We start from the raw sequence: 12930 nt of genomic DNA on the forward strand, positions 1-12930 counted from the left end.
AGAGCTTAATGAATACAATAAATGAATTTTATACTCTTTTTTCCTCCTCAATTTAAATACTACCTCCAAATAATACTCATAATCTGAATCCAATTCATTATTTAGTGAATGCAATAAAATTCATAATTAGAATCCAATTCATTATTTGAATTCTAATTATCTCTATTAATTAATAAAACACTCATCATCAACCAAAATCCTATGAAATTACTAGTTTAACCCTCTAATTAAAACAGAACATGAATAAGAAATATGGGGCAAAATGTAATTTCATACAACCAAATTTTGTTTTTTTTTTCTTTCAAAGTCTCACATATATGTAATCCTAACATATATCTAATTAAAATATTAAAAAAAAAAAAAAAACTTCTCACTCTCACATTCTGTATCACTCTTTGCCTCTCTCCTTCTATTTCAAAAGCAAAAATAAAAAAATTTCTTACACGCTTTGTGTGTGCCCATATGCTAGTTATATATTAACAAAAGAGTCATCAATTTTATGGCGTGCATACTCGTAACCAGAATGGAAATTGAAAGGTTGATCTCGATTATGAATCATTCTTGTATTTACTAATATATGCAGGAATAAACAGTGAGTCATTTAAATTCCGGAGAGTTGAGAGCAAATCAGAAATGCAGCTAATCTTGTATCTAATATAATAAAATCTTTCGTTTAATAAAAAAATATAAAAATAAAAAAGGAGGGAAAGAAATGCATGTTTTTCACCCATTATGGATGAAGGCCCAGCCCACTCCTATGGAAGCCATCGACACCCAAAAATCGAAAAGAGAAGTTCTGGAATGCCTTAACCAAAAACCCCAAAATTTGAAAAACCTCTCAATCACATAGTGCAGCAGCAGCACCAGAAGAGAGTGAAGAGAAGAAGAGGGAAAACAATGTCGGGCTTTTCATCCGGATCCTCCGCCTCCTCCGCCTTTTCCTCTTCCGCCCAATCCACTTCCCCTTTCTCTTTCTCCAACCCTCCTTCCTCCTTCTCATTCGGCTCTTCTGCCTCCCTATTCGGATCCTCTGCACCTGCCACCACGTCCACCACCGGCTTCTCCATTGGATCCTCGGCCTTCGGCGCCTCCACTCCCTCTAACCCTTCCTCCTCCCCATCTCCATTCTCCTTCTCCCTCAACTCCACTTCCACTCCCTCCTCCTCCCCATTCGGATCCTCAAACCCTAGCTCCGCCTCTACCCCTTCCTTCGGTTTCGCACCCACCGCCACCACCACCACCACCACCACAATAACGTCTTCGGCTTCCGCCCCTTCTTTCGGATTCGTACCCTCCTCTACCAACACCACAACCTCATCTGCCTCCGCTTCCTTTGGATTCTCATCCGCCGCCGCCACCACCACAACCTCCTCTGCTTCCGCTCCTTCTTTTGGATTCTCATCAGCCGCATCCTCTGGCCTGTCCCTGTTTGGCTCCTCGGCCTCAACGGCTTCAACTCCTCTGTTTGGTTCAACTCCGTCCCAATCCCTGTTTGGCTCATCCTCATCGGCCCCCACCTCCACCGCCTCCGCCTCCCCTCTATTCGGAGCTCCTTCTTCCGCCACTTCATCCCCATTCGGAGGAACCTCATTTGCACCCAGCGCACCCACAACCCTATTTGGAAGCTCGTCCACTTCCGCTTCGCAGCTGTTTGGCACAGCGTCCTCTGCACCCAGCGCACCCTCGCCACTATTTGGCACAGCGTCCTCTGCACCCAGCGCACCCTCGCCACTGTTTGGCACAGCTTCCTCGTCCCAACCTTCATCCTCTGTAGCTCCAACCACCCAATCGTTCCAAAGCTTCTCCACTTCCACTTCAGCCTTCACATTACCAACATCCTCCCCTCTTTTGAAACCCACAACCTCCACTCCCACCACCGCTGCTCCTCCATCAACAACCGCTTCCAGCTTCTCCTCCTTCGGAACGCCGGCTTCCTCCGCTTCACAATCCTCTTTCGGTTTCTCCACCAGTTTCTCCAATGCCGCCTCAAAACCGACCTCACAATCCTTCCCAACTCCCTCCGCTCCGTTTCTTTCTACTCTCACGACCACAACCCCTTCTTCGACTCCAGCAACTAGCACTACAACCCAAACCTCTTTCACTATGCCGTCTTTTGCTGTGATTCCTGCTACTTCTCCGGCTTCTAGCACCGCTGCAACAACGGCTCCAATGGCGGCCCCTGTGAGCTCAGCAGCTTCTTCCGGGGGCTCGCTTGTAAGCTCGTTCTCCTTCCAAACTACTTCAGGAGCTACTGCTTCTTCTGCTGCCTTTTTGTCTTTGACAAAAGGGTCTACACCTGCTCCATCGTCTCAAGCACAACCAAGCACTACCGTGCCTGCATTGGGTGAGTTTTCTCAACCTTCTTTTGTCACTTTTCAATTAATGTTGTATCAGAGCTTCTATTGTGGTTATTTGTCTTTAAATTGGTTAAGCATTTCGAATCAATATTAGGAGTATGGGTAGAACTTAGAAGAACACTGAATTGCTTTGCGGGATTATGTTGCGAATGGCTTTGAACTTTTGAGTTCATTTGTTTTAGAGCATTTTGAGTTGTGATTGGTGTTTGAAATTGTAACTCCGAAGACAAGGCACGTGAAAAAGCGATTTTGAGAACCTCATTCTTGCTGAACCACATCTCATGTATGCTTAGCTCAAAAGCGTTAGTTACTTAGAAGGGTCCCGATAAATTGTAACCGTGCAAAAGTGCTATCCTGTAGGTGTCGGTACTTCAGCCCCTGTAACTGCTACAACAACCACTACAAGTACTGCTGCAACTCAGACATCAACATCACTTGTTGCAGCTTCTACTAGTGGGTATGCGTACTTGGCCTTGTTTCTAACTTTCATTTATTGTTTTTTAATACATCTAAACTTTCTTGTACCGTATTTTCCCCGTACAACAAAGTTCAACTTCTTGGCGCATTATGCTTTACCTCCTTTGCTTTAACATTAATCTATTGTAATAGGTCATCTTATAAACAGTTTTTCTTTCTGCCCAACCACAATTGGAAATAGAAAAAGGTTTTGTGCAATATGCTCGGATCTTTAGAAATTATGGAGTTCTATCTGACTTGTGCTTTTCTGCCCTGCTTGTTCTATAGGACAACTTCAAATGTCAACACTACAGTATCTACTGCACCAAAATTACCGTCTGAAATCACAGGGAAGACTGTGGAGGAGGTACTTTAAATGTTTGCCTTTTGTTTACAAGTAGTGTTGTTTATAACATGGCTATATGACTGAGTTCCCACTTTAGTTATTTGCATATGTTTAGTTTATGACTGAAAAATCTGGACGATTCTACCAGTGCGGTGAAGGCAAATATTATGCCACACATGCATCATCTCACACTACAAACTCCTACTAGCTTAAACAAAGGGCAAACTTTTCCTTGAATGGCTAGTCCTGATATTGAAAAGATATTAAGGAAAATCCTTTGTTTATGCAGAAACAAATTTGAACCAACCCCGAACATATGCAACTGAATTTATCCTCCTCTGCATGTCGTGTTCATCATTATTATAATCATTCTTCAAATCCACTTAAAAAGTGAGACATCTCTTTAAGGAAATACTTTTTAGAAGACCAGTTTCTCTACCCTACTCTATTATCAGTGTAACTCTTTACTTATACAGGGTTAAATTCTTTCTGTTCTCTGAGATAATCTATTACATAAGAAGTAATTTTTTTTTTCTTTTGGTTGAAGATCATCAAGGAGTGGAATGCTGAGCTTCAAGAGCGTACTGGAAAATTCCGAAAGCAGGCTAATGCAATAGCAGATTGGGACAAAAGGATTTTGCACAACCGTGATGTTCTTCTTAGGCTTGAGGTGATCTGTTTCCCAATATATTAGAAAATTTTGGGTAGACTGGTTAACAGCTATATGATTTTCAGTTATGATACATTAGTAACTTCATTTAGTTGATATCCTTCAGTGAGCAGTATTTTTACTCAATGTGTTATTACTATTATCCTTATATGTAACATTGCACAATCAGTCTCAGTTCCTTCTTTTTTTGTTTGAAGATAAAAAGACTACTTAGTTGTGTATCCCTTGGTTGGTTTCCCCATTTCTTCTTGTTCTACTATGGAGCTGTTTGATAATCATTTCATTTTTAGTTTTTAGTTCACTTCTTTGAAAATTGAAAGTTGAAATCTTGTTTGGTAACTATTGAAAACTGAAAACCAAATTTGAAAACTCAGGGAATTAATTTTCAGCTTTCATTTTTTTTGAAAGCTGAAAATTGAAAGTAGTTACCAAACAAGATTTCAGTTTTCAAAAAAGTGAAAAGTAAAAACTGAAAACAAAATGGTAATCAAACGGCCCCTATGCTTTTCTCTTTTGCTTTCTCTGCTGGTATTTTCATTGTTTATTAACACTGTTCACATGAACTAATATGAATTTGTTCAATAGTTGCAATGATTAATAATAATGTTTGACTTGCATGTTATAATTATTTAGATTGAAGTGGCGAAAGTGGTTGAAACCCAAGCTAACTTGGAGCGGCAACTAGAGTTAATTGAGACTCATCAGCAAGAGGTACTTTAGAGTAGTGCACTAATTAGAATAGTCTTCATTATGTCAATCTTTGTATATAGCACATACTGATGCATCATAATTAATGTTTCCTTGATATATGAAGCTGCTCTTTTATTCTTCTTCTAGGACCACTAGCCAATTGATCCCATAGATGTACACAATCAGGACTATATAAAACAGTATTACACATTAACTAGATATCTTTGGGTTTGGGGTTGTCATTTTTTTTAATTAAATATTCTCTTTTTAGTGTTTCAAGCCCTAAAGCAGATACTTAGAAACTTATTAGTTCAAACTAGTAGCAATGTTTTAAAAGGTGAAGGCGAAATCAAGGCATCTCATGGATAGCCTCGCCTAGGTGATAGGCTCGAGGTGTGAGGCGATAGTCTCACGGTACCTAAATTTATTATAATACTTAATATATAAAATATAGTACTTTGTAAAACAATCAAGCAAGCATGCCAAGCAATCAAATATTTAACTATTATCATTATTTCTCCAATTCACATCAAAAAGTCATAATAAACTAATAGAAACTAAGTTAGAAACATAAAATTAGCATGAATTTTCTAAAAACCCTGCCCAAAACTGGCTTTTTTTTATTAAAGTAAAAAAATGAAACGCCCAGGTTGCCTTTGCTCCTGAGGTGATGGCCTGAGTGCCTGAGGTGATGGCCTAGGCATTTAGGCTAGTCTATAGCCATTCCCGCTGGGCAGAGGCATGTAGCCCCGCCCCAAAAAGGGCCTAGGCGAGTCTTAAAACTAGTTTTTTAAAACACTGACTAGTAGTTTTAAAGAAATTTGTAGATGGATCTTGTGACCTAAAGGTATTATGTTCCCCCCTTTATCCCCAAGAATAAACCCAGCTGTCAATGGATTACAGCAAATGAAAACATATCTGTATGGTAATGTTCCTTCTTTATTTTGTCTTGTTAGGTTGATAAGGCTTTGCAAAGCATGGAAGAAGAAGCTGAGCGTATATACAAGGATGAACATGGATTGCTCCGTGATGATGAGGCTGCATCCACAAGAGATGCAATGTGAGTTTTTGTAATGTTGCTTTTGTTTTATTTTATCTGATGGAACTTTTTTAGGCTGCTTTATGCTATCTGTATTGGACCAGTTGTATATGTGCTTCTCTGTTCCAGTACTACTTTTGTCTGTTGCATTAGGCAATCTGTACATTTTGCTGTTACCATTCTTGAAATCAAGTTGCAAAGTATGCTCCTGCTCAAGTAAGTTTAGCGGCCTGATATGGACATGGGGAATAGATTGTTTGGGTGTGAACTAGCCAATTATTGTTTCTTTACTGGGATTAATCCGTTTATTGACAATCCTGTAAGAGGTTTTGTCTAGTCCTATTGGAATTATGGTGAAAAGTTAGTAGGATAACCATTTTGGCATGTTGATTGCTCTGTTGCATAAGTGTATGCACATAGTACATACGCGCGCAGACTACATTCTTTCTTCCTGTTTTCCTCCCTTTTGGGTCTTGCTCGCTTTTTGTAGTTTCTAAGCATGCCACTGGTCCTGAATTTTTTTTTTTGTGTATTATTGTTATGGTTTCAATCGCAGGTATGAGCAAGCTGAGTTTGTAGAGAGGGAACTAGAGCAGGTGACAGAACAGATCAAATCAATTATTCAGACCTTAAATGCCAACCAGGTAACTATTTCAGTTTAGTGTTATACTTATTAAGAATCTTTGACCGCATACGTTGATGATTATAATAATGTTTTCGTTTTGTTTAGGGAGGGGAACTTGATGCAAATGATGGTATGGCTCCGTTAGATGTGGTTGTCCGAATCTTAAACAATCAGCTTAGCTCTTTAATGTGGATTGATGAAAAGGTTAGTATCTTTTTGCATGACTTTTTATAAGTTATCGTTGTTAGTATCTAAAGAGGGTGCACCGTGTCCTCATTTTTATTAGTAACTAGGAGTAAGATACACGGTATGAAGAGTTTAAGATTATCCGATTCCCCTTATTGTATGCATGGTCTTAATTTATGAGAATGCCCTTGGCACCACTAGTAGATTCAACGTTTGCATCAAAATCTTTTGTACTGTTTGCTTGAAAAAAAATCCCGTAATTTCTCTCATTAGTGAAGTTTCATCAGTATTTTGGTCCTATGGGAGAAAACAACGTAATGATTACAACAATTGAAGTGTGCAGAGAAATGTTTTTTTTTTAAATGTGTACTGTTTCATCTACATGCTTGAGATCCGGTTTCATTTTTAATGGCAACACACTGACCTTCCTCCAATCCATCAGGCTGAAGAATTCTCCTCGCGAATTCAGAAGCTCGCCAATGAAGGTCCTGCTGCAGATCGCGAATTAGTGGCTCCAAAATACTGGATGTTGTGATCATCGGAATTGTAAACCACCTTCAATTCCCCCACACATCAGTTTCGAAGTTTAGTGTATGTTAAATACTCTTCGTAATAACCATTTGTGGTGCATAAATGTTCAGATATACAAATCTCTATCGACATTTTTGTGATGTCCACTTCTGTGTAATTGACTGCTCTATGAATCCACCGTGGCGCCGAAAAATTGTACGTGGCAGAAGCACCGCCCCTCGGTGTTACCGGTCACAAACCTTAACACATGATGGCGATCGGTTTATTTTCTCCCTCAGTTATGGAGTGTTACATAATTGTCAAAAGATAGTTTGCGACTTTATTCTCACAAAACAGTGTTTGAAGTAATGCATGTGCACGAATGAGAGCGAGTTATGATCGATGTGATTTGTACAAACATGTTTCCGGAGCAGATCCGGCGATCAAGCTCCGCGGAACCGTGCGACGACCACAATCAAGAGGATAACAACGGTGAGAAGCAATGAGGATCTAACTTTTTCTTCAAACTGATCCTTGTCGTTGGCCGTCGGGTTCTTTTCCTGCAGAGTCTCCGGCGGCGGCAGAAATATATCAGTCACAAGTGACTGAAACTGCTCAATGAGCTCCATAACTTTTGCTTTTGTGATGTCCATAATCCACCTCATAACGCGTTTAGCGAATTCTGGCTCTTGGTTTGAACTCTGAGGCAGCAGCCCTTCATTCCCACACACAGATAAATCTGTAGAAATGTATATAAATTAGTAAAACTAAATTAGAAAGTTAAGCTAAATTTCAACTTAATTCTTCTAAAACATGATTAAGATGCAAAACACCAGGTAAATTGAGTTTAAGGTTGCCGGAAATGCATACCGGAGGAGGGAGGCTCTCGGAGCTTCTTAACGAACTCATTGTTGGTAACCGCATCCCATAGGGCTCTATCAGACGACAGGGAAACCACCATCCTCTACACTCAAGTTCGATTTTTCAAGCAGCGTTGAAGGAAGAAAAATAACCCAAAAGTTCAAAAAAAAAAAAAAAAAAAAAAAAAACGTAAAAAAGCAGAGTCGAAGCACTTTTGGGATAAGCATTTAGTGGCAAAAACAAGGCAGCACCTTAACAGAAGGATCAGTTTGCAACGATTGGAAAGCATCGTAAACTTTTCCGTGTCCATAAGATAGCAATTTTCTTGTAACACAAGAATCTAATATCGGCTGAAGCCACTGCAACTCTGACTGAGACGAACTCGTTATTCTCTGCAGAAAACTGCTCAACAAGAAAACATGATCAGAAATATTCAATCGCTTACGCCGCGGTTTTGACATCCATTTCTTCATTCAACATTCGTTGAATTTAGCGAGTTATTGGTTCCAACCCAAATCCTTAACACCAAACGAGACCATAGTATTAGTTCGTATTGATATAATTAATAAGACGGTTCCTGAACCCAATTTTCTCTCCCTTCTTTTTCATTAGCAAGAAATTTCCCTAAAAGCTTCATCGGTTTACCAAAACATAAAGTTAAAATATGGTTAGACAAATTATATCATTAGAAAACTAGCTAAACCAACAAGTAAATCAAGCTAATTAGTCTTGTTATTTTCAAATTTAACATTTACGAAGCAAGTTGAAGTTCCAATTATTTATAAGCACATGCAAGGTACCTTGATTTCCCGACGTGGGATTCAAAGCCCATGAATTTAAAATTGTTTCATGAATACCACTTTCTTACTTAATATAGGTCTAGTAAAATCGTGTTTGACAGCCTAGAAAACATAGTATTTCTGCAAAATTAATGGTACTCATCACCTGAGAAGAGCAAGGATGGCATTTTCGACTTCGAATCGGGACGGAACTGGACCGAAAACGGAGCTGAGCAACGACGTCCGACTTGCTCTCTTGTCTTGTTCTTGTTTTCTGCAGGTCTCACTCCCAGAGTCACAGAAGCAGTATGAACCAGTGCACGAGGGTGTGATGGGTCCCACTTGAACGCTGCTACTAGATGGAACTGGAAGATTGTTTGAGGAGGAGGAAGAAGAAGAAGAAGAAGAATGTCTGACGTGGATGATAGGCATGGTTCCTCCTCCCATGGCTAATTGGCTATGGCTTCCTTTTTCTTAATTTCTTCACTAATCTAGGTTCTTGTCAGTGTTGGTTTTCATATGTACACGTCAACGAATCACCAGCTTTCTCTTGTAATACGATATAACTCATCTACAAGCCCATGCTCATAGCTTTTGGGCCGGGGACAATAACATCTCTGATTTTGTTGTAAATGTGAAATGGCGGAATTCTCCCCAGCACATTATTTTTCACGAGTGAGCGGTTTAAGATTTTTTTTATAAAAAAAAGAAAAAAAAGAAAAGAGATTTGGTTAAATTTGAATGTTTGCTTCTTGTGTTTTGATGTGCAGGAGAGCATCACTCACAGTTGCATCTTATTTGGAAGTGCTTCTGAAAAGGCTAAAAGTGTTTTCTAACGATCAAAACGTTTTTTAAGTACGTTTGATCAAAAAACTTATAAGCATTTATGGGTAGTAGACGCTCTTCCATAAAATATGCTTCATTAGGAAACACTTTGATAATTGATTCAATAAAAATTTCAGCATGTTTATAGTAAAAATACATCTAGCAAAAATGCTTATGAGCACAAAAGCTTATGGAGAAGCAATTCCAAATGGGTTGGCAATAGTGTTGTGGTCGATGGATTTTGCTTCATGTACATAGAAAGATGATTTTCACACACCAGTTTTAACTTCTTAACTACCATACCTTTTTTTATGTGGCCGTTAAATTCAATAAATCAAACAGTAACAAGACATAATTAAATAAGAATATTTGTGAGGTTAAAACAGGTGTGCGCTTATCATTCCCTCGTGTGATATAAAGATGAATACTGAGTTGTAACAGTGTGTGCGGTGCAGGGTTAAAAGGGTGAAATAAAATTTTGGAGTAATTTCAGTTTCCCTTGGGGAACAAAGGACACGTGGAGTGTTACGAACATTCACAATGGGTGGTATTAGAATTTGGAGAACCCCATATGGCCCATGGCGTTCGAGAGTGAATGAAGAGCCGAAGACGACGCCTTGCGTTCAGAAACAGATTTGGACACAATTCCTCAAAAAAATCCTCCACGTTTTGGAGTAATTTTTCCGTTTCTTCAATCTCAAGGTACATTTTCCCTCTCTAATTTCCATCTTATTTGATCAAATAATGTGTGTGTGTGTGTGTATTTATATATATGTATGTATATGTATATTTGTATATATGCGTGTGTTTATATAGATTGATATGAATGTAGAAGAAGGAGATGGCAGAAGGGAATCCGCAATCGAGGTACGTGAAGCTAACGAGGGAACAAGAAGCGCCATCCGAGGATATCACCCCTGGAGAGCTCAACCAGCCCATTCAAATTCCTCAGGTCCTTATTCTGATTTTATTTTTTGGGTGCAGATTGGATGTTGGTTTTCGAATTCTTAGAGATTTCGTGAGCATGCGTTCTCATAGCTCATCGGTTTGGTTATAATCAACACTCATGCAGACGTTTCCTCTGTCTCTAGATTATAAGTTTTGCAGCTTGAATCACCCCTCTTTTCGTTGTTAGAGTAGTTTAAAATCGGTGCACGTTTTGTTAAATTCAGCAACCTCAATTAGCGGATGAACTTTTTGTTCGGGGGTTAATTATAAATTGTACTCATATACACACACACACACACACACACACACATATATATATATTCACTGTGAGACCTCAATCTAATGTTGGGATACTGTGTTTCTTGTTGTTTTTTGACAGTTAGGTGTCGAGAAGTGCTTGGAATGTGGGCAACCCCTACCGGAAAGATACCAACCCCCAGCTGATGAAGATTGGACAACCGGGATATTTGGTTGTGCTCAAGATCCTGAGAGTTGTAAGAGTTCATTTGCTCTGATCACTTTTTCACTTTCAGTGATTACCTTAATCACACAAGATGAACAATGTTAAATGTGACCCGATGTTTTAGAAAGTAGAAGTTTGCATTGTCCGTTATGGAAGATTGTTTTTGCTTGCAAGATGCAACCTTTTCTCACCTCATCAGGTCATAAGGCTTTGCATAGCAAATGAGGAGGAGTGTTTTATTGTTCTTGCTGAGATGATAATTTGTTTAGATTTTGGATGAAAAAAGAAAAATTTCTTAGATTTCAGAATATGTGGTCGAGTGGGACGAGATAGAAGTCACTACCTTCATGGATTATCTCCTATTACTCACACTTCCATGGTCATTAGTTAATAATTCGTTACTTTTTGTGTTTGTGCTGAAGGCTGGACTGGACTTTTCTGTCCATGCGTGTTGTTTGGGCGTAATGTTGAAACCATACGAGAAGAAATTCCTTGGAACAATGCTTGTGTTTGCCATGCCATGTGCGTTGAAGGAGGAATTGCAGTTGCAGCAGCAACAGCGTTTTTTCACGGTGTTGATCCTAAGACCTCAGTTCTCATCTGCGAGACATTGCTATTTGCCTGGTGGATGTGTGCAATCTACACAGGTCTGTTTAGGCAGTCGTTGCAAAAGAAATATCATCTCAAGGTGAATTTCAGTTCCTATATATTTTTTTTTCTTCAAATTACATGCAAAATAAATCGGAAAACATGAACGAATAGGATGACAAATCAGATATATTTCCTTTATCTTCTACTTTTATTAGGCGAAATTTATGTTTTCTGACATTTAATGTACAGCTCATGATGGAGAATTGATGTCTTAGGATGAAATGTTGATTTGGGACTCTCCAAATGATAGCCGGAATTAATATGCAGACGTGCATTGGGAGGCATGTGTGTGTGTGTTTGTGCCTCCGGTTCAAGCTGGACTTAAATTGCCTTTTCAATATTCTCAATCAATCATCTATATCGTCTGCCATGAATCTTGCTCGCTGATTTTACATAGCAGATTATCGTTTCTTGATCGGTGTTTACTTTGACATCATGTACTTTCATATATTTGCTTGATGTTTCAGATAAAGCAAAACTTTCAATTATCGACGAGTTTCCCTACATACCATGAGAAAAAGAAGGATTTCGAGCCTTCAGAGCTTTTTCCTTAAGTAATTTTTTACCTATCTGCAGGATTCACCGTGTGATCCATGCATGGTGCACTGCTGCATGCACTGGTGTGCTCTATGTCAAGAGCACAGGGAGATGAGGAACCACTTATCTGATAACACAACCACAACAATGACCGTTGTTTCCCCTCCACCGGTTCAAGAGATGGACTCCGGCGAGAAGAAGGACGCTGAAGTTTCGTCTTCAGAGTCTCCTGGTCATCCAAACACCAATATGGAGCTGTCTCTGCAGCCTGTGTAGCATTCCCTTTCGTTATAAATCGAGTCCATAGAAGATTAACCGGTGCAGAATTTTGATGACCCGGGTTGCGTTGTTAGGATGCGAAATCTGCAGGTTTTTGAGAAAAAAAAAAAAAAAAACATCTTGCCAACGAGAATTGTTATTGGCGTCAATTTGAATATCAATTTCATTGCACCCATGATTTTGCCTTATATTTTGTCACATCTTTGCAATATTATCAAAATTTAATTCAAAAAGTAAGCTAGAAAATTCAAGGATTTTTTCTTGTATTATCAACCTCTTGGCTAATTGGTGCAAGTTTGACTCGAGTTTTTACACTAGGAAAGATTTGTAAAACTCACCATGATTATCGTGAGATAAACTTTGCGGCTGATGGTTTTCTCAGTCTAGTTTATTTTGACCAAGCACCTCTTATTGTCATCTTCTTATAGCTATTGGTGTTGAAATTTCTAGGTCTCATTATATTTTATTGTAATTTCTCTTTGTTGGGAGTTCATCACAACTTTGCAGATGATCCTTGTTTGAGTTTATCATGTTTTCTCATCTAGTTTATTTTTACCAAGTGCCTCTTGTTGGCATCTTCTGATGGCTGTTGGTGCTGAAATTTTTAGATATCGTTATGTTTTATTGTAGATCTCTTTGTTGGGAGTTCAACACAACTTTGCGGCTGATGTCTCGTGTCTGAATTCATCGTGTTTTCTTAATCTAGTT

At 39.0% G+C, this 12930-nt stretch overlaps 3 protein-coding genes across 3 annotated transcripts; 2 read left to right on the top strand and 1 right to left on the bottom strand.

Moving 5' to 3' along the window:
• The first annotated feature begins 796 nt into the window (after positions 1-796).
• Positions 797-7044, top strand: LOC137734792 (nuclear pore complex protein NUP62). Its single transcript, XM_068474075.1, has 9 exons — positions 797-2344; positions 2718-2814; positions 3102-3180; positions 3707-3829; positions 4463-4540; positions 5476-5579; positions 6115-6202; positions 6289-6387; positions 6812-7044. Exons 1-9 carry the CDS (start codon positions 898-900, stop codon positions 6902-6904), a joined length of 2208 nt encoding a protein of 735 aa, XP_068330176.1. The 5' UTR covers positions 797-897; the 3' UTR covers positions 6905-7044.
• Positions 7045-7196: 152 nt separating this feature from the next.
• Positions 7197-9016, bottom strand: LOC137734794 (uncharacterized). The gene is made up of 4 exons (XM_068474076.1): positions 8686-9016; positions 7992-8142; positions 7750-7843; positions 7197-7618 (listed from the first exon to the last, which is right to left on the bottom strand). The coding sequence occupies exons 1-4, from the start codon at positions 8964-8966 to the stop codon at positions 7323-7325; spliced, it is 822 nt and encodes a 273-aa protein (XP_068330177.1). The 5' UTR covers positions 8967-9016; the 3' UTR covers positions 7197-7322.
• An 886-nt stretch (positions 9017-9902) lies between these two features.
• On the top strand, positions 9903-12304 carry LOC137733185 (cell number regulator 6). Its single transcript, XM_068472342.1, has 5 exons — positions 9903-10046; positions 10177-10296; positions 10672-10786; positions 11178-11443; positions 11983-12304. The coding sequence occupies exons 2-5, from the start codon at positions 10186-10188 to the stop codon at positions 12217-12219; spliced, it is 729 nt and encodes a 242-aa protein (XP_068328443.1). The 5' UTR covers positions 9903-10046; positions 10177-10185; the 3' UTR covers positions 12220-12304.
• The last annotated feature ends 626 nt before the right edge of the window (positions 12305-12930 follow it).

This window comes from Pyrus communis, chromosome 5, assembly GCF_963583255.1.
Source record: "Pyrus communis chromosome 5, drPyrComm1.1, whole genome shotgun sequence".
NCBI lineage: Eukaryota > Viridiplantae > Streptophyta > Magnoliopsida > Rosales > Rosaceae > Pyrus > Pyrus communis.